The sequence below is a fragment of the Petromyzon marinus genome, chromosome 75 (assembly GCF_048934315.1).
Source record: "Petromyzon marinus isolate PM22_M1 ecotype Great Lakes invasive population chromosome 75, UKy_Petmar_22M1.pri1.0, whole genome shotgun sequence".
NCBI lineage: Eukaryota > Metazoa > Chordata > Hyperoartia > Petromyzontiformes > Petromyzontidae > Petromyzon > Petromyzon marinus.
The window spans coordinates 4,763,804-4,786,398 of NC_133741.1; the positions used below are offsets into that span (position 1 = coordinate 4,763,804).

General features: G+C 53.6%; 1 protein-coding gene across 2 annotated transcripts in view; it reads left to right on the forward strand.

The window, feature by feature from the left end:
• Window positions 1-17,253, forward strand: part of LOC116958287 (uncharacterized) — a 33,641-nt gene extending 16,388 nt beyond the window's left edge. For both annotated transcript variants that reach the window (XM_076056317.1, XM_076056318.1), the window contains exons 8-17: window positions 987-1,093; window positions 3,077-3,254; window positions 4,469-4,640; window positions 5,271-5,417; window positions 7,098-7,275; window positions 8,082-8,157; window positions 9,406-9,500; window positions 10,241-10,430; window positions 11,375-11,525; window positions 13,635-17,253. In XM_076056317.1, the coding sequence (XP_075912432.1) occupies window positions 987-1,093; window positions 3,077-3,254; window positions 4,469-4,640; window positions 5,271-5,417; window positions 7,098-7,275; window positions 8,082-8,157; window positions 9,406-9,500; window positions 10,241-10,430; window positions 11,375-11,525; window positions 13,635-13,778 (1,438 nt within the window). In that variant the 3' untranslated portion in view covers window positions 13,779-17,253. The remainder of the gene's footprint in view (window positions 1-986; window positions 1,094-3,076; window positions 3,255-4,468; window positions 4,641-5,270; window positions 5,418-7,097; window positions 7,276-8,081; window positions 8,158-9,405; window positions 9,501-10,240; window positions 10,431-11,374; window positions 11,526-13,634) is intronic.
• Window positions 17,254-22,595: the final 5,342 nt, after the last annotated feature.

Here is a 22,595-nt window from a genome sequence, read left to right on the forward strand (position 1 = left end):
CTGTGTGAGTGAGTGAGTCTGTGTGTGTGAGTGAGTTTGTGTGTCTCTGTGTGTGTGAGTGAGACTGTGTGTCTCTGTGTGAGTGAGTCTGTGTGTGTGAGTGAGTGAGTCTGTGAGTCTCTGTGTGAGTGAGTGAGTGAGTCTGTGTGTCTCTGTGTGTGTGAGTGAGTGATTCTGTGTATGAGTGAGTGAGTGAGTCTGTGTGTCTCTGTGTGAGTGAGTGAGTGAGTCTGTGAGTCTCTGTGTGAGTGAGACTGTGTGTCTCTGTGTGAGTGAGTGAGTCTGTGTGTCTCTGTGTGAGTGAGTGAGTCTGTGTGTCTCTGTGTGAGTGAGTGAGTGAGACTGTGTGTCTCTGTGTGAGTGAGTGAGTCTGTGTGTGTGAGTGAGTTTGTGTGTCTCTGTGTGTGTGAGTGAGACTGTGTGTCTCTGTGTGAGTGAGTCTGTGTGTGTGAGTGAGTGAGTCTGTGAGTCTCTGTGTGAGTGAGTGAGTGAGTCTGTGTGTCTCTGTGTGTGTGAGTGAGTGATTCTGTGTATGAGTGAGTGAGTGAGTCTGTGTGTCTCTGTGTGAGTGAGTGAGTCTGTGTGTCTCTGTGTGAGTGAGTGAGTCTGTGTGTCTCTGTGTGTGTCTCTGTGTGTCTCTGTGTGTGAGTGAGTGAGTCTGTGTGTCTCTGTGTGAGTGAGTGAGTCTGTGTGTCTCTGTGTGTGTCTCTGTGTGTCTCTGTGTGAGTGAGTGAGTGAGTCTGTGTGTCTCTGTGTGGGTCTCTGTATCTCTGTGTGTCTGTGTGTGTCTCTGTATCTGTGTGTCTGTGTGTGTCTCTGTGTGTCTCTGTGTGTCTCTGTGTCTGTGTGTGTGTCTGTGTGTCTCTGTATCTCTGTGTCTCTGTGTGTCTGTGTGTGTCTCTGTGTATCTCTGTAACTCTGTGTGTCTGTGTGTGTCTCTGTATCTCTGTGTGTCTCTGTGTGTCTCTGTGTCTGTGTGTGTCCAGGGCTGTCCCTCTGTTGGGGTTCCTACCGCAGGAGCTGGTGGGATCGTCCCTGCTGTCGTACATTCACCCCTCGGATCACGCACTCATCCTCAATCTTCATCGGCGCAGTGAGTCACTCACTCACTCAGACACTCACTCACTCAGACACTCACTCAGCCACTCACTCACTCAGCCACTCACTCAGACACTCACTCACCCACTCAGCCACTCACTCACTCACCCACCCACTCACCCACTCACCCACTCACCCACCCACTCACCCACTCACCCACCCACTCACTCACCCACCCACTCACTCACCCACTCACTCACCCACTCACCCACTCACTCACCCACTCACCCACTCACCCACCCACTCACTCACCCACTCACTCACCCACCCACTCACCCACCCACTCACTCACCCACTCATTCACCCACTCACTCACCCACTCACTCACTCACCCACTCACTCACCCACTCACCCACCCACTCACTCACCCACTCACTCACTCACTCACCCACCCACTCACCCACTCACTCACCCACCCACTCACTCACTCACTCACCCACCCACTCACCCACTCACTCACCCAACCACTCACTCACCCACTCACTCACCCACTCACCCACTCACTCACCCACTCACCCACTCACTCACCCACTCACCCACTCACCCACTCACCCACCCACCACTCACCCACCCACTCACTCACCCACTCACCCACCCACTCACTCACCCACTCACTCACCCACTCACTCATCCACTCACTCACCCACTCACTCACCCACTCACTCGCCCACCCACTCACTCACCCACCCACTCACCCACCCACTCACCCACTCACTCACCCACTCACTCACCCACCCACTCACTCACCCACTCACTCACCCACCCACTCACTCACCCACTCACTCACTCACCCACTCACTCACCCACTCACCCACCCACTCACTCACTCACCCACTCACTCACCTACTCACTCACTCAGCCACTCACTCAGACACTCACCCACTCACTCACTCACCCACTCACTCACCCACTCACTCACTCACTCACCCACCCACCCACTCACTCACCCACTCACTCACCCACTCACTCACCCACTCACTCACTCACCCACTCACTCACTCAGCCTTTCACTCACTCACCCACCCACCCACCCACTCACCCACCCACTCACCCACCCACCCACTCACCCACTCACCCACTCACTCACTCACTCACCCACTCACCCACTCACTCACCCACTCACTCACCCACCCACCCACTCACCCACTCACTCACTCACTCACCCACCCACTCACCCACCCACTCACTCACCCACTCACCCACCCACTCACCCACCCACTCACTCACTCACCCACTCACTCACCCACTCACTCACTCACCCACTCACTCACTCACCCACTCACCCACCCACTCACTCACCCACCCACTCACTCAATCACCCACTCACCCACACTCTCACTCACCCACTCACCCACCCACTCACCCACCCACCCACCCACTCACTCACTCACTCACCCACCCACCCACTCACTCACTCACCCACTCACCCACCCACTCACTCACCCACTCACTCACCCACTCACTCACCCACTCACTCACTCACCCACCCACTCACCCACTCACTCACCCACCCACTCACTCACCCACTCACTCACCCACTCACCCACTCACTCACCCACTCACCCACTCACTCACCCACTCACCCACCCACCCACTCACTCACTCACCCACTCACCCACCCACTCACTCACCCACCCACTCACTCAATCACCCACTCACCCACACTCTCACTCGCCCACTCACCCACCCACTCACCCACCCACCCACCCACTCACTCACTCACCCACCCACTCACCCACCCACTCACTCACCCACTCACTCACCCACTCACTCACCCACCCACTCACTCACCCACTCACTCACTCACTCACCCACTCACTCACCCACTCACTCACTCACCCACTCACCCACTCACCCACTCACTCACTCACCCACTCACCCACCCACTCACCCACCCACTCACCCACTCACTCACCCACTCACCCACCCACTCACCCACTCACTCACTCACCTCCATTCTTCCCCCTCCCCGCTCTAGTTGTGAGCGGTGGTGGTGGTGGTGGTGGCGGTGGTGGCCCCCTGCACCACACCACCCTGCGGGTACGGACTCAGGCAGGCGGTTTCGCTACTCTGGACTCGTCGTGGTGGGCCCGTGTCAGTCCCTGGAGCCGCAAGGTGGAGCTCCTCACTGGCAGACACCACGTGCTCACCACCAGGTGCGGAGCTCACTCAGCCACTCACTCAGACACTCACTCAGACACTCACTCAGACACTCACTCACTCAGACACTCACTCACTCAGACACTCACTCACTCAGCCACTCACTCACTCAGCCACTCACTCACTCAGCCACTCACTCATTTAGTCACTCACTCACTCAGTCACACAGCCACTGACTCAGCCACTCACTCACTCAGACACTCACTCAGACACTCACTCAGCCACTCACTCACTCAGCCACTCACTGATTTAGTCACTCACTCAGTCACACATCCACTGACTCAGCCACTCACTGACTCAGCCACTCACTCACTCAGTCACTCACTCAGCCACTCACTCAGACACTCACTCACTCAGTCAGCCACTCACTCACTCAGCCACTCACTCAGACACTCACTCACTCAGCCACTCACTCAGCCACTCACTCACTCAGCCACTCACTCACTCAGCCACTCACTCATTTGGTCACTCACTCAGTCACACATCCACTGACTCAGCCACTCACTCACTCAGCCACTCACTCACTCACTCAGCCACTCACTCACCCAGTCACTCACTCAGCCACTCACTCACTCAGCCACTCACTCACTCAGCCACTCACTCACTCAGCCACTCACTCACCCACACACTCACACACACTCACTCACTCACCCACTCACTCACCCACACACTCATTCACTCACCCACACACTCACCCACTCACCCACTCACCCACTCACTCACTCACCCACTCACTCACCCACACACTCACTCACACACTCACTCACCCACACACTCACCCACACACTCACTCACTCACCCACACACTCACTCACCCACTCACTCACTCACCCACTCACTCACCCACACACTCACACACCCACTCACCCACACACTCACTCACCCACTCACTCACTCACCCACTCACTCACCCACTCACTCACCCACTCACTCACCCACTCACTCACCTACTCACTCACTCACTCAACCACTCAGCCACTCACTCACCCACACACTCACTCACCCACTCACTCACCCACTCACTCACTCACCCACTCACTCACTCACCCACTCACTCACCCACACACTCACTCACCCACACACTCACCCACTCACCCACTCACTCACTCACCCACACACTCACTCACTCACTCACCCACTCACTCACTCACCCACTCACTCACCCACCCACTCACTCACTCACCCACTCACTCACTGTGTGTCTGTTCAGGCGTCCGTCCACACTGGACGTGTTTGCTCCATGCCTGGGTTCGACTCCCGGTCACCTCGGCCGTGATGGTGGTGATGGTGGTGATGGTGGTGATGGTGATGATGGTGGTGATGGTGGTGATGGGGGAGACATCCGGGCACTGCAAGAGGAGATCGAGAAGCTCCTGCTGCAGGTGATGGTGGTGATGGTGATGATGGTGATGATGGTGGTGATGGTGATGAAGGTCATGATGGTGGTGGTGGTGATGGTGTTTGGGAGTGATCGCTCTGTGAGTGAGTGACTGAGTGAGTGGGTGAGTGAGTGTGTGAGTGATTGAGCGAGTGACTGAGTGAGTGACTGAGTGAGTTTCTGAGTGAGTGACTGAGTGGGTGAGTGAGTGTGTGAGTGATTGAGTGAGTGACAGACTGAGTGAGTGACTGAGTGAGTTTCTGAGTGAGTGACTGAGTGGGTGGGTGAGTGAGTATGTGAGTGACTGACTGAGTGACTGAGTGAGTTTCTGAGTGAGTGACTGAGTGGGTGGGTGAGTGATTGAGTGAGTGACTGACTGAGTGACTGAGTGAGTGACTGAGTGAGTTTCTGAGTGAGTGACTGAGTGGGTGAGTGAGTGTGTGAGTGATTGAGTGAGTGACTGACTGAGTGACTGAGTGAGTTTCTGAGTGAGTGACTGAGTGGGTGGGTGAGTGAGTGTGTGAGTGATTGAGTGAGTGACTGACTGAGTGAGTGACTGAGTGACTGAGTGAGTGACTGAGTGAGTGACTGAGTGAATGACTGAGTGAATGACTGAGTGAAACACGTCTCTCAGCCTGTGCACAGGAGTTTGCACCTCTCTCGTGGAGATGGAGCGATCACTCCCCACCACCACAACAACAACAATCACGGCAACAACCACCTCAGCCACCACCATCAGCAGCGTCGCATCGCAACAGAGAGAGGCTCTCAGCATCAGCCGGTGAGTCAGTCAGTCACTCACTCAGTCACTCACTCACTCACTCAGTCACTCACTCAGCCACTCACTCAGTCAGTCACTCAGTCAGTCATTCAGTCACTCACTCACTCAGTCACTCACTCAGTCACTCACTCACTCACTCAGTCACTCACTCAGCCACTCACTCAGTCAGTCACTCAGTCAGTCATTCAGTCACTCACTCACTCAGTCACTCACTCAGTCACTCACTCAGTCACTCAGCCACTCACTCAGCCACTCACTCAGTCAGTCACTCAGTCACTCAGTCAGTCATTCAGTCACTCACTCACTCACTCAGTCACTCACTCAGTCACTCAGCCACTCCGTCAGTCACTCACTCAGTCACTCACTCAGTCAGTCACTCAGTCACTCACTCAGCCACTCAGTCAGTCACTTACTCAGTCACTGACTCAGTCAGTCATTCAGTCACTCAGTCACTCACTCAGTCAGTCACTCACTCAGTCACTGACTCAGTCAGTCATTCAGTCACTCAGTCACTCACTCAGTCACTCACTCAGTCACTCAGTCAGTCACTCACTCAGTCACTCAGTCAGTCATTCAGTCACTCATTCAGTCAGTTACTCACTCAGTCACTGACTCAGTCACTCAGTCAGTCACTCACTCACCCACCCACTCACTCACTCACCCACCCACTCACCCACCCACTCACTCACTCACTCACCCACCCACCCACTCACTCACTCACCCACTCACTCACCCACTCACTCACTCACCCACCCACTCACCCACTCACTCACCCACTTACCCACCCACTCACCCACCCACTCACTCACCCACTCACTCACCCACTCACCCACCCACTCACCCACTCACCCACTCACTCACTCACCCACCCACCCACCCACTCACTCACCCACTCACTCACCCACTCACCCACGCACTCACTCACCCACTCACCCACCCACTCACCCACTCACCCACTCATTCACCCACTCACTCACCCACTCACCCACCCACTCACTCACCCACTCACCCACTCACTCACTCACTCACCCACCCACCCACCCACTCACCCACCCACTCACTCACCCACTCACCCACTCACCCACTCACTCACCCACCCACCCACTCACCCACACACCCACCCACTCACCCACCCACCCACTCACCCACCCACTCACTCACTCACCCACCCACTCACCCACTCACCCACACACTCACCCACTCACCCACCCACCCACTCACTCACCCACTCACTCACCCACTCACCCACCCACCCACTCACCCACTCACCCACACACCCACCCACTCACCCACTCACCCACCCACCCACTCACCCACTCACCCACCCACCCACTCACTCACCCACCCACTCACCCACTCACCCACACACTCACCCACCCACCCACCCACTCACCCACTCACTCACCCACCCACTCACCCACCCACCCACTCACCCACTCACTCACCCACCCACTCACCCACTCACCCACTCACCCACCCACTCACCCACTCACTCACCCACCCACTCACCCACTCACCCACCCACTCACCCACCCACCCACTCACCCACTCACTCACCCACCCACTCACCCACCCACTCACCCACCCACTCACCCACCCACTCACCCACTCACTCACCCACCCACTCACCCACTCACCCACCCACTCACTCACCCACCCACCCACCCACTCACCCTCCAGGTGCTCTGTAGCGAGCTGAGTGGACTGAAGATGCACGGCCACCAGGTGGTCACCACCACCTCGTCCACCTCCTCCTCCTCTAGCTCCTCCTCCACCTCCTCCACCTCCACCACCTCCACCACCTCCACCTCGTCCACCACCTCCTCCTCCTCCATGAGATCTCGAAAACGCACGCACGGTAGGTGAGGGTGAGTTGGTGAGTGAGTGAGTGGGTGGGTGAGTGAGTGAGTGGGTGGGTGAGTGAGTGAGTGGGTGGGTGGTGAGTGGGTGGGTGGGTGAGTGGGTGAGTGAGTGGGTGAGTGAGTGGGTGGGTGAGTGAGTGAGTGGGTGGGTGAGTGAGTGAGTGGGTGGGTGGTGAGTGGGTGGGTGGGTGAGTGGGTGAGTGAGTGGGTGAGTGGGTGAGTGAGTGGGTGGGTGAGTGAGTGAGTGAGTGGGTGGGTGGTGAGTGGGTGGGTGGGTGAGTGGGTGAGTGAGTGGGTGAGTGAGTGGGTGGGTGAGTGAGTGGGTGAGTGGGTGGATGGGTGGGTGGGTGGGTGAGTGAGTTAGTGGGTGAGTGGGTGAGTGGGTGGGTGAGTGGGTGGTTGGGTGGGTGGGTGGGTGAGTGAGTGGGTGGGTGGGTGAGTGAGTTAGTGGGTGAGTGGGTGAGTGGGTGAGTGGGTGAGTGAGTGAGTGAGTGGGTGAGTGAGTGGGTGAGTGGGTGAGTGAGTGAGTGAGTGGGTGAGTGGGTGGGTGGGTGGGTGAGTGAGTGACTGAGTGACTGAGTGAGTGGGTGAGTGACTGAGTCAGTGGGTGAGTGAGTGAGTGGGTGGGTGAGTGAGTGGGTGAGTGACTGAGTCAGTGGGTGAGTGAGTGAGTAAGTGACTGAGTGAGTGACTGAGTGAGTGACTGAGTGACTGACTGAGTGAGTGACTGAGTGACTGACTGAGTGAGTGACTAAGTGAGTGACTTATCCTCCCTGTGTTCCCCGTCCACCCCCGCTAGTAGATCGTATCGAGAGCCCGGAGCGGAGTCCAAGTGGAGCCTCCTACCAGCAGATCAACTCCATCCACAGCATCATCAGGTGTGGCGAGGGTGCACGATGGCCATGTCAGAGACCCTGAGAGTCTGGGTTCAATCCCTGGGTCTGGGTGTCTCTATCACGATGGCCGTGTCAGAGACACTGAGAGTCTGGGTTCAATCCCTGGGTCTGGGTGTCTCTATCACGATGTCCGTGTCAGAGACACTGAGAGTCTGGGTTCGAGCCCTGGGTCTGGGTGTCTCTATCACGATGGCCGTGTCAGAGACACTGAGAGTCTGGGTTCAATCCCTGGGTCTGGGTGTCTCTATCACGATGTCCGTGTCAGAGACACTGAGAGTCTGGGTTCGAGCCCTGGGTCTGGGTGTCTCTATCACGATGTCCGTGTCAGAGACACTGAGAGTCTGGGTTCAATCCCTGGGTCTGGGTGTCTCTATCACGATGGCCGTGTCAGAGACACTGAGAGTCTGGGTTCAATCCCTGGGTCTGGGTGTCTCTCTCTATCACGATGGCCGTGTCAGAGACACTGAGAGTCTGGGTTCAATCCCTGGGTCTGGGTGTCTCTATCACGATGGCCGTGTCAGAGACCCTGAGAGTCTGGGTTCAATCCCTGGGTCTGGGTGTCTCTATCACGATGGCCGTGTCAGAGACACTGAGAGTCTGGGTTCGAGCCCTGGGTCTGGGTGTCTCTCTCTATCACGATGGCCGTGTCAGAGACACTGAGAGTCTGGGTTCAAGCCCTGGGTCTGGGTGTCTCTCTATCACGATGGCCGTGTCAGAGACACTGAGAGTCTGGGTTCAATCCCTGGGTCTGGGTGTCTCTATCACGATGGCCGTGTCAGAGACACTGAGAGTCTGGGTTCAATCCCTGGGTCTGGGTGTCTCTATCACGATGGCCGTGTCAGAGACCCTGAGAGTCTGGGTTCAATCCCTGGGTCTGGGTGTCTCTATCACGATGGCCGTGTCAGAGACACTGAGAGTCTGGGTTCGAGCCCTGGGTCTGGGTGTCTCTATCACGATAGCCGTGTCAGAGACCCTGAGAGTCTGGGTTCAATCCCTGGGTCTGGGTGTCTCTATCACGATGGCCGTGTCAGAGACACTGAGAGTCTGGGTTCGAGCCCTGGGTCTGGGTGTCTCTATCACGATGGCCGTGTCAGAGACACTGAGAGTCTGGGTTCAATCCCTGGCTCTGGGTGTCTCTATCACGATGGCCGTGTCAGAGACACTGAGAGTCTGGGTTCGAGCCCTGGGTCTGGGTGTCTCTATGTGTCTGTAATCGTGAATCTAACACAGGTACCTGGAGAGCTGCATGGGACGAGGAGGGGGTGGAGGAGGAGGTGGTGGAGAAGGTGGAGTAGGAGGTGGTGATCAGCGGTGCTCACTCACAGGTAGCTCAGTCACTCACCCACTCACTCACTCACTCACCAACTCACTCACTTACCCACTCAGTCACTCACCCACTCAGTCACTCACCCACTCAGTCACTCACCCACTCACTCACTCAGTCACTCACTCACTCACTCACACACTCAGTCACTCACCCACTCACTCACTCAGTCACTCACTCACACACTCACTCACTTAGTCAGTCACTCACTCACTCACTTAGTCAGTCACTCAGTCAGTCAGTCACTCAGTCACTCACTCAGTCACTCAGTCAGTCAGTCACTCAGTCACTCAGTCACTCACTCACTCACTCACTCACCCACTCACTCACTCACTTAGTCACTCAGTCACTCACTCACTCAGTCAATCACTCAGTCACTTACTCACTCAGTCACTCACTCAGTCACTCAGTCACCCACTCACCCACCCACTCACTCCCCCACTCATTCACTCACTCACCCACTCACTCACTCACCCACCCATTCACGCACCCACTCACCCGCCCACTCACTCACTCACCCACTCACTCACTCACTCACCGACTCATCCACTCACTCACCCACTCACTCACTCACTCACCCACTCACTCACTCACCGACTCACCCACTCACTCACCCACTCACTCACTCACACACTCACTCACTCACCCACCCACTCACTCACACACTCACTCACTCACCCACCCATCCACTCACACACTCACCCACTCACTCACTCACTCACCCCATCACTGCCGTTGCAGGTGACATCAGTGGTGATGGTGATGATGGTGATACCGGTGATGGTGGTGAAGGTGATGGTGGTGAAGGTGATGGTGGTGATGATGATGATGGGCATGGCTGCTTTCGGGCTGACCCTGAGCCACAGAGATTTGTGGATCACTGCAAGGTGGAGGAGGAGATGGAGTTCTTTGGTGACCAGCTGCCTACCGGGTGAGTGATGGTGGTGGTAGTGGTGATGGTGGTGATGGTGGTGGTGATGGTGGTGGTGGTGATAGTGGTGGTGATGATGGTGGTGGTGATAATGGTGGTGGTGGTGGTGGTGATGATGGTGGTGGTGGTGGTGATGGTGGTGGTGATGGTGGTGGTGATGGTGGTGGTGATAATGGTGGTGATGGTGGTGGTGATAATGGTGGTGGTGGTGATGGTGGTGATGGTGGTGGTGGTGGTGGTGATGGTGGTGGTGATGATGATGGTGGTGATGGTGGTGGTGGTGATGGTGGTGATGGTGATGATGGTGGTGTTGATGATGGTGGTGGTGGTGATGGTGTTGGTGATGATGATAGTGGTGGTGGTGGTGATAATGGTGGTGATGGTGGTGGTGGTGGTGATGATGGTGGTGGTGGTGGTGATAATGGTGGTGGTGATGGTGGTGGTGGTGATGGTGGTGATAGTGGTGGTGATGGTGGTGATGATGGTGGTGATAGTGGTGATGGTGGTGATAGTGGTGATGGTGATGATGATGATGGTGGTAGTGGTGGTGATGGTGGTGGTGATGGTGGTGATGGTGGAGATAGTGATGGTGGTGGTGGTGATGGTGGAGATGGTGGTGGTGATGGTGGTGGTGGTGGTGGACGGTGGTGATGATGATGGTGATGATGATGATGATGGTGATGATGGTGATGTTGATGATGTTGATGGTAGTGATGGTGATGATGATGGTGATGATGATGTTGATGGTGATGATGACGTTGATGGTGATGATGTTGATGATGATGGTGGTGATGATGTTGATGGTAGTGATGATGTTGGTGATGTTGATGGTAGTGATGCTGTTGATGGTGATGATGGTGATGATGATGTTGATGATGATGTTGATGTTGTTGATGATGTTGATGTTGTTGATGATGTTGATGTTGTTGATGTTGTGTCTGCAGGCCCTGGATGTCCGTGTTATCCTCTGACCGGGCCTGGCTACTCTCCGTGGTGCCTCTCCAGCCCAGATTCACCGAATCTCAGCGCCGTGAGCTGTCTGCCATCCACCACTGGCTTGGTCAAGGCACTTTGCCAAGTTCTCTCAACACGTCGGTAGCGTTACTGCATCACCACCATCACCAACATCATTAACATCATCACTACCATCGTCACCATCACCAACATCATCATCAACATCACCACCAACATCGTCATCATCAACATCATCATCACCACCAACATCGTCATCATCAACATCATCACTACCATCATCACCAACATCATCATCATCACTACCATCACTACCATCATCACCGTCACCAACATCACCAACATCACCAACACCAACATCACCAACATCATCACTACCATCATCACCATCACTACCATCATCACTGTCACCAACATCATCAACATCATCACTACAATCATCACCATCACTACCATCATCACCGTCACCAACATCATCACTACCATCATCACCATCACTACCATAATCACCATCACTACCATCATCACTATCACCAACATCACCAACATCATCACTACCATCATCACCGTTACCAACATCACCATCACTACCATCATCACCATCACTACCATCATCACTACCATCATCACCATCAGTACCATCATCACCATCAGTACCATCATCACCATCACTACCATCATCACCGTCACCATCATCACTACCATCATCACCATCATCACCATCACTACCATCATCATCATCAACATCACCATCACTACCATCATCACCATCACCAACATCACTACCATCATCACCATCACTACCATCATCACCATCACTACCATCATCACCATCACTACGATCATCACCAACATCACCAACCTCATCATCATCATCACCAACATCACCATCATCACCAACATCACCAACATCATCATCTACGTCTAAGTGTGTCTGTGTGTGTGTGTGTGACTGTGTGTGTGTGACTGTGTGTGTATGTCTGTGTGTGTCTGTGTGTGACTGTGTGTGACTGTGTGTGTGACTGTGTGTGTGTGTGTCTATGTGTGTGTGTGTGTCTGTGTGTGTGACTGTGTGTGTGTGTCTGTGTGTGACTGTGTGTGTCTGTGTGTGTGTCTGTGTAATTGTGACTGTGTGTGACTGTATGTAACTGTGTGTGTGTAACTGACTGTGTGTAACTGACTGTGTCTGACTGTGTTACTGTGTGTAGCTGTGTGTGTGTGTGTAACTGACTGTGTGTGACTGTGTGTCTGACTGTCTGACTGTGTGTGACTGTGACTGTGTGTAACTGACTGTGTGACTGTGTGTAACTGACTGTGTGACTGTGTGTGACTGTGTGTAACTGTGTGTGACTGTGTGTGACTGTGTGTAACTATGTGTGTGTGTGTAACTGACTGTGTGACTGTGTCTGACTGTGTGTGACTGTGTGTAACTGTGTGTGTAACTGTGTGTGTGACTGTGTGTAACTGTGTGTGTGTGACTGTGTGTAACTGTGTGTGTAACTGTGTGTGTGACTGTGTGTCACTGTGTGACTGTGTGTAACTGTGTGTGTGTGTGACTGTGTGACTGTGTGTCACTGTAACTGACTGTGTGACTGTGTGTCACTGTGTGTGTAACTGTGTGTGCGACTGTGTGTAACTGTGTGACTGTGTGTAACTGTGTGTGTGACTGTGTCTGACTGTGTGTGACTGTGTGACTGTGTGTTTGACTGTGTGTAACTGTGTGTGTGTGTGTAACTGACTGTGTGACTGTGTCTGACTGTGTGTGTGACTGTGTGTCTGACTGTGTAACTGACTGTGTAACTGTGTGTGTGTGACTCTATGTGACTGTGTGTCTGACTGTGTGTGACTCTATGTGACTGTGTGTCTGACTGTGTCTGACTGTGTGTGTAACTGTGTGACTGTGTCTGGCTGTGTCTGACTGTGTGTCTGACTGTGTGTCTGACTGTGTGTGTGTGACTGTGTCTGACTGTGTGTCTGACTGTGTCTGACTGTGTGTCTGACTGACTGTGTGACTGTGTGTCTGACTGTGTCTGACTGTGCGTGTGTGACTGTGTCTGACTGTGTGTCTGACTGTGTCTGACTGTGTGTCTGACTGACTGTGTGACTGTGTGTCTGACTGTGTCTGACTGTGTGTGTGTGACTGTGTCTGACTGTGTGTCTGACTGTGTCTGACTGTGTGTCTGACTGTGTCTGACTGTGTAACTGACTGTGTCTGACTGTGTCTCTCCCCAGGTCTGTTTGGGCTGTGGTGGTCTGGGATCCCCTCCCCTTGATGCCTCTCTGCCGCAGTTGGAGTTTGACAACAACAACCCACAACCACCACCACAACCACCACCACAACTAGCACAACAACCACAACCACCACAACTATATTAACAACAACCACCTCCACAACCACCACAACTAGCACAACCACCACCACATCCACCACAACTTTATTAACAACAACAACAACAACCACCACGACAACTCGCACAACCACCTCCACACCCACCACAACTATATTAACAACCACTACAACCACCACCACAACCACCACAACCACCACAACTAGCACAACAACCACAACCACCACAACTATATTAACAACCACTACAACAACCATCTCCACAACCACCACCACAACTAGCAAAACCACCTCCACACCCGCCACAACTATATTAACAACCACTACAACAACCACAACAACCACCACAACCACCACAACTATATTAACAACCACCTCCACAACCACCACAACTAGCACAACCACCACCACAACTATATTAACAACCACTTCAACAACCACCACAACCACCACCACAACTAGCACAACAACCACAACTATATTAACAACTACTACAACAACCACAACCACCTCCACAACCACCACAACTAGCACAACCACCACCACATCCACCACAACTTTATTAACAACAACAACCACCACCACAACTCGCACAACCACCTCCACACCCACCACAACTATATTAACAACCACAACAACCACCACAACTATATTAACAACCACAACAACCACCACAACCACTACAACTTTATTAACAACCACTACAACCACCACAACTATATTAAAACCACCACCACAACCACCACCACAACTAGCACAACCACCACCACAACCACCACAACTATATTAACAACCACTACAACAACCACCACAACAACCACCACCACAACCACCACAACTATATTAACAACCACAACAACCACCACCACACCCACAACAACTAGCACAACAACCACCACAACAACCACAACTATATTAATAACCACCACCAAAACCACCACAACTATATTAACAACCACTACAACAACCACCACACCCACAACAACTAGCACAACAACCACCACAACAACCACAACTATATTAACAACCACTACAACAACCACAACAACCACCACAACTAGCACAACAATCACCACCACCACAACTTTATTAACAACCACTACAACAACCACAACTAGCACAACAACCACAACCACCACAACTTTATTAACAACCACTACAACAACCACCACAACCACCACAACTATATTAACAACTAGCACCACAACCACCACAACTAGCACAACAACCACAACCACCACAACTATATTAACAATCACCTCCACAACCACCACAACTAGCACAACCACCACCACAACTATATTAACAACCACTTCAACAACCACCACAACTAGCACAACAACCACCACAACTATATTAACAACCACTACAACAACCACCACAACCACCACCACACCCACAACAACCACCACAACTAGCTTAACATTCACCACAACAACAATCACCACAATTAGCACAACCACCACCACAACTAGATTAACAACAACCACCACCGCAACAACCCACAACCACCACAACTAGCACACAACCACCACCAGTGAGTGAGTGAGTGGCTGAGTGAGTGAGTGAGTGGCTGAGTGAGTCATTGTCTGAGTGAGTGGCTGTGTGAGTGAGTGCGTGAGTGAGTGAGTGGATGAGTGAGTGGCTGAGTGAGTGGCTGAGTGAGTGGCTGAGTGAGTGAGCCAGTGGCTGAGTGAGTGAGCCAGTGGCTGAGTGAGTGAGTGTCTGAGTGAGTGAGTGGCTGAGTGAGTGAGTGGCTGAGTGAGTGAGTGGCTGGGTGAGTGAGTGGCTGAGTGAGTGAGTGAGTGGCTGAGTGAGTGAGGCCAGTGTCTGAGTGAGTGAGTGTCTGAGTGAGTGAGTGTCTGAGTGAGTGAGTGGCTGAGTGAGTGAGTGGCTGGGTGAGTGAGTGGCTGAGTGAGTGAGTGGCTGAGTGAGTGAGGCCAGTGTCTGAGTGAGTGAGTGGCTGAGTGAGTGAGTGAGTGGCTGAGTGAGTGAGCCAGTGGCTGAGTGAGTGAGTGTCTGAGTGAGTGAGTGGCTGAGTGAGTGAGTGGCTGAGTGAGTGAGTGGCTGGGTGAGTGAGTGGCTGAGTGAGTGAGTGAGGCCAGTGTCTGAGTGAGTGAGTGTCTGAGTGGCTGGGTGAGTGAGTGGCTGAGTGAGTGAGTGGCTGAGTGAGTGAGTGTCTGAGTGAGTGGCTGGGTGAGTGAGCGGCTGAGTGAGTGAGTGAGTCAGTGTCTGAGTGAGTAGCTGGGTGAGTGAATTGTAGAGTGAGTGAGTGGCTGAGTGAGTGAGTGGGTGAGTGAGTGAGTGTGTGAGTGAGTGGCTGAGAGAGTGTCTGAGCGAGTGAGTGGCTGGGTGAGTGAGTGGCTGGGTGAGTGAGTGAGTGGGTGAGTGAGTGAGTGTGTGAGTGAGTGGCTGAGAGAGTGTCTGAGCGAGTGAGTGTCTGAGCGAGTGAGTGGCTGGGTGAGTGAGTGGCTGGGTGAGTGAGTCAGTGTCTGAGTGAGTAGCTGAGTGAGTCCAATGTTGCTGTACTGCCAGTAGATGGCAGCACTGCAGAGTGTACGAGGATTTGGCATTCAGTGTCTCATCAGCTCTGCCTGGAGCAGTGCTGGTGACCGCCTACACATGATGAGTGAGCGAGTGAGTGGCTGAGTGAGTGAGTAGCTGAGTGAGTGGCTGAGTCAGTGAGTGGCTGAGTCAGTGAGTGGCTGAGTCAGTGAGTGGCTGAGTAAGTGTCTGAGTGACTGATTGAGTGAGTGGTTGAGTGAGTGGGTGGGTGAGTTTGTAAGTGGCTGAGTGACTGGCTGAGTGAGTGAGTGGCTGAGTAAGTGAGTGGCTGAGTTAGTAAGTGGCTGAGTTAGTAAGTGGCTGAGTAAGTGAGTGAGTGGCTGAGTGAGTGGATGAGTGAGTGAGTGGCTGAGTTAGTAAGTGGCTGAGTGAGTGGAAAACTCCCTACTGTTGATGATCTTGGGCTTCCACATTGAGTGTCTCATCAGCTGTACAATATAGTTGGTGGGAGTGGGACCACCAAAGCGCTTGTGCCAGCCTAGGTGCACTATGCACAAGTTGACACACTCATAGACACACTCATAGACACACACAGATACACACACACTCATAGACACACACACAGATACACACACAGACCCACACACGGACACACACTCATAGACACACAGATACACACACACTCATAGACACACACAGATACACGCACAGACCCACACACGGACACACACTCATAGACACACAGATACACAGACACACACTCATAGACACACAGATACACAGACACACACACAGACACACACAGATACACACACAGACACACACTCATAGACACACACACAGATACAGACACACACACGGACACAAACACAGACACACTTAGACACACACAGACACACTTAGACACACAGACACACTTACACACTTAGACACACTTAGACACACATGGATGTTGGTGTCTGTGAGTGATCAATAAACGAAGATTCATTATCAATCCCACACTGGCGGTCTGTCTGTTGTTGATGGCTGTGAGTGACCAATAATCAAAGATCCCCCAGGTAGCCTCTAGCAGGCTGTAGGGGCAAGTGTTGTCTGTAGCACCTACACACAGACAAAGATCCCCCGTGTAGCCTCTAGCAGGCTGTAGGGGCAAGTGCTGTCAGTAGCACCTACACACAGACAAAGATCCCCCGTGTAGCCTCTAGCAGGCTGTAGGGGCAAGTGCTGTCAGTAGCACCTACACACAGACTAAGATCCCCCGTGTAGCCTCTAGCAGGCTGTAGGGGCAAGTGCTGTCAGTAGCACCTACACACAGACAAAGATCCCCCAGGTAACCTCTTGCAGACTGTAGGGGCAAGTGCTGTTAGTACCACCTACACACAGACAAAGATTTCCCGTGTAGCCTCTAGCAGGCTGTAGGGGCAAGTGCTGTCTGTAGCATCTACACACAGACAAAGATCCCCCGTATAGCCTCTAGCAGGCTGAAGGGGCAAGTGCTGTCAGTAGCACCTACACAGACAAAGATCCCCCAGGTAGCCTCTAGTAGGCTGTAGGGGCAAGTGTTGTGAGTAGCACCTACACACAGACAAAAATCCCCCAGGTAGCCTCTAGCAGGCTGTAGAGGCAAGTGCTGTCAGTAGCAACTACACACTGACAAAGATCCCCCGTGTAGCCTCTAGCAGGCTGTAGGGGCAAGTGCTGTAAGTGACACCTACACACAGAAAAAGATTCCCCGTGTAGCCTCTAGCAGGCTGTAGGGGCAAGTGCTGTCAGTAGCACCAACACACGGACAAAGATCTCCCAGGTAGCCTCTAGCAGGCTGTAGGGGCAAGTGCTGTCAGCACTTACACACAGACAAAGATCCCCCGTGTAGCCTCTAGCAGGCTGTAGGGGCAAGTGCTGTGATTATCACCTACACACAGACAAAGCTGCCCCCTGTAGCCTCTAGCAGGCTGTAGGGGCAAGTGTTGTCAGTAGCACCTACACACAGACAAAGATCCCCCAGGTAGCCTCTAGCAGGCAGTAGAGGCAAGTGCTGTGAGTAGCACCTACACACAGACAAAGATCCCCCGTGTAGCCTCTAGCAGGCTGTAGGGGCAAGTGTTGTCAGTAGCACCTACACACAGACAAAGATCCCCCGTGTAGCCTCTAGCAGGCTGTAGGGGCAAGTGCTGTCTGTAGCATCTACACACAGACAAAGATCCCCCGTGTAGCCTCTAGCAGGCTGTAGGGGCAAGTGCTGTTAGTAGCACCTACATACAGACAAAGATCCCCCGTGTAGCCTCTAGCAGGCTGTAGGGGCAAGTGCTGTCAGTAGCACCAACACACGGACAAAGATCTCCCAGGTAGCCTCTAGCAGGCTGTAGGGGCAAGTGCTGTCAGCACTTACACACAGACAAAGATCCCCCGTGTAGCCTCTAGCAGGATGTAGGGGCAAGTGCTGTGATTATCACCTACACACAGACAAAGCTGCCCCCTGTAGCCTCTAGCAGGCTGTAGGGGCAAGTGCTGTGAGTAGCACCTACACACAGACAAAGATCCCCCGTGTAGCCTGTAGCAGGCTGTAGGGGCAAGTGCTGTCAGTAGCACCTACAAACAGACAAAGATCCCCCCTGTAGCCTCTAGCCGGCTGTAGGGGCAAGTGCTGTTAGTACCACCTACACACAGACAAAGATTTCCCGTGTAGCCTCTAGCAGGCTGTAGGGGCAAGTGCTGTCTGTAGCACCTACACACAGACAAAGATCCCCCGTGTAGCCTCTAGCAGGCAGTAGAGGCAAGTGCTGTAAGTGACACCTACACACAGACAAAGATCCCCCGTGTAGCCTCTAGCAGGCTGTAGGGGCAAGTGCTGTCAGTAGCACCAACACACGGACAAAGATCCCCCAGGTAGCCTCTCGCAGGCTGTAAGGGCAAGTGCTGTCAGCACTTACACACAGACAAAGATCCCCCGTGTAGCCTCTAGCAGGCTGTAGGGGCAAGTGCTGTCAGTAGCACCTACACACAGACAAAGATCCCCCGTGTAGCCTCTAGCAGGCTGTAGGGGCAAGTGCTGTCAGTAGCACCTACACACAGACAAAGATCCCCCGTGTAGCCTCTAGCAGGCTGTAGGGGCAAGTGCTGTCAGTGACACCCACACACAGACAAAGATCCCCCGTGTAGCCTCTAGCAGGCTGTAGGGGCAAGTGCTGTCAGTAGCACCCACACACAGACAAAGATCCCCCGTGTAGCCTCTAGCAGGCTGTAGGGGCAAGTGCTGTCAGTGGCACCTACACACAGACAAAGATCCGCCAGGTAGCCTCTAGCAGGCTGTAGGGGCAAGTGTTGTCAGTAGCACCTACACACAGACAAAGATCCCCCAAGTAGCCTCTAGCAGGCTGTAGGGGCAAGTGTCAGTAGCACCTACACACAGACAAAGATCCCCCAGGTAGCCTCTAGCAGGCAGTAGAGGCAAGTGCTGTGAGTAGCACCTACACACAGACAAAGATCCCCCGTGTAGCCTCTAGCAGGCTGTAGAGGCAAGTGCTGTCAGTAGCAACTACACACTGACAAAGATCCCCCGTGTAGCCTCTAGCAGGCTGTAGGGGCAAGTGCTGTAAGTGACACCTACACACAGACAAAGATCCCCCGTGTAGCCTCTAGCAGGCTGTAGGGGCAAGTGCTGTCAGTAGCACCTACATACAGACAAAGATCCCCCGTGTAGCCTCTAGCAGGCTGTAGGGGCAAGTGCTGTTAGTAGCACCTACACACAGACAAACATCCCCCAGATAGCCTCTAGCAGGCTGTAGGGGCAAGTGCTGTCAGTAGCACCTACACAGACAAAGATCCCCCAGGTAGCCTCTAGCAGGCTGTAGGGGCAAGTGTTGTCAGTAGCACCTACACACAGACAAAGATCCCCCAGGTAGCCTCTAGCAGGCAGTAGAGGCAAGTGCTGTGAGTAGCACCTACACACAGACAAAGATCCCCCGTGTAGCCTCTAGCAGGCTGTAGGGGCAAGTGCTGTCAGTAGCACCTACACACAGACTAAGATCCCCCGTGTAGCCTCTAGCAGGCTGTAGGGGCAAGTGCTGTCAGTAGCACCTACACACAGACAAAGATCCCCCAGGTAGCCTCTAGCAGGCTGTAGGGGCAAGTGCTGTTAGTACCACCTACACACAGACAAAGATTTCCCGTGTAGCCTCTAGCAGGCTGTAGGGGCAAGTGCTGTCTGTAGCACCTACACACAGACAAAGATCCCCCGTGTAGCCTCTAGCAGGCTGTAGGGGCAAGTGCTGTTAGTAGCACCTACATACAGACAAAGATCCCCCGTGTAGCCTCTAGCAGGCTGTAGGGGCAAGTGCTGTCAGTAGCACCTACACACAGACAAACATCCCCCAGATAGCCTCTAGCAGGCTGTAGGGGCAAGTGCTGTCAGTAGCACCTACACAGACAAAGATCCCCCAGGTAGCCTCTAGTAGGCTGTAGGGGCAAGTGCTGTAAGTGACACCTACACACAGACAAAGATCCCCCGTGTAGCCTCTAGCAGGCTGTAGGGGCAAGTGCTGTAAGTGACACCTACACACAGACAAAGATTCCCCGTGTAGCCTCTAGCAGGCTGTAGGGGCAAGTGCTGTCAGTAGCACCAACACACGGACAAAGATCTCCCAGGTAGCCTCTAGCAGGCTGTAGGGGCAAGTGCTGTCAGCACTTACACACAGACAAAGATCCCCCGTGTAGCCTCTAGCAGGCTGTAGGGGCAAGTGCTGTGATTATCACCTACACACGGACAAAGCTGCCCCCTGTAGCCTCTAGCAGGCTGTAGGGGCAAGTGCTGTGAGTAGCACCTACACACAGACAAAGATCCCCCGTGTAGCCTGTAGCAGGCTGTAGGGGCAAGTGCTGTCAGTAGCGCCTACAAACAGACAAAGATCCCCCCTGTAGCCTCTAGCCGGCTGTAGGGGCAAGTGCTGTTAGTACCACCTACACACAGACAAAGATTTCCCGTGTAGCCTCTAGCAGGCTGTAGGGGCAAGTGCTGTCTGTAGCACCTACACACAGACAAACATCCCCCAGATAGCCTCTAGCAGGCTGTAGGGGCAAGTGCTGTCAGTAGCACCTACACAGACAAAGATCCCCCAGGTAGCCTCTAGCAGGCTGTAGGGGCAAGTGTTGTGAGTAGCACCTACACACAGACAAAGATCCCCCAGGTAGCCTCTAGCAGGCAGTAGAGGCAAGTGCTGTGAGTAGCACCTACACACAGACAAAGATCCCCCGTGTAGCCTCTAGCAGGCTGTAGAGGCAAGTGCTGTCAGTAGCAACTACACACTGAAAAAGATCCCCCGTGTAGCCTCTAGCAGGATGTAGGGGCAAGTGCTGTAAGTGACACCTACACACAGACAAAGATCCCCCGTGTAGCCTCTAGCAGGCTGTAGGGGCAAGTGCTGTCAGTAGCACCAACACACGGACAAAGATCCCCTAGGTAGCCTCTCGCAGGCTGTAGGGGCAAGTGCTGTCAGCACTTACACACAGACAAAAATCCCCCGTGTAGCCTCTAGCAGGCTGCAGGGGCAAGTGCTGTGAGTAGCACCTACACACAGACAAAGATCCCCCGTGTAGCCTCTAGCAGGCTGTAGAGGCAAGTGCTGTCAGTAGCAACTACACACTGACAAAGATCCCCCGTGTAGCCTCTAGCAGGCTGTAGGGGCAAGTGCTGTAAGTGACACCTACACACAGACAAAGATCCCCCGTGTAGCCTCTAGCAGGCTGTAGGGGCAAGTGCAGTCAGTAGCACCTACATACAGACAAAGATCCCCCGTGTAGCCTCTAGCAGGCTGTAGGGGCAAGTGCTGTTAGTAGCACCTACACACAGACAAACATCCCCCAGATAGCCTCTAGCAGGCTGTAGGGGCAAGTGCTGTCAGTAGCACCTACACAGACAAAGATCCCCCAGGTAGCCTCTAGCAGGCTGTAGGGGCAAGTGTTGTCAGTAGCACCTACACACAGACAAAGATCCCCCAGGTAGCCTCTAGCAGGCAGTAGAGGCAAGTGCTGTGAGTAGCACCTACACACAGACAAAGATCCCCCGTGTAGCCTCTAGCAGGCTGTAGGGGCAAGTGCTGTCAGTAGCACCTACACACAGACTAAGATCCCCCGTGTAGCCTCTAGCAGGCTGTAGGGGCAAGTGCTGTCAGTAGCACCTACACACAGACAAAGATCCCCCAGGTAGCCTCTAGCAGGCTGTAGGGGCAAGTGCTGTTAGTACCACCTACACACAGACAAAGATTTCCCGTGTAGCCTCTAGCAGGCTGTAGGGGCAAGTGCTGTCTGTAGCACCTACACACAGACAAAGATCCCCCGTGTAGCCT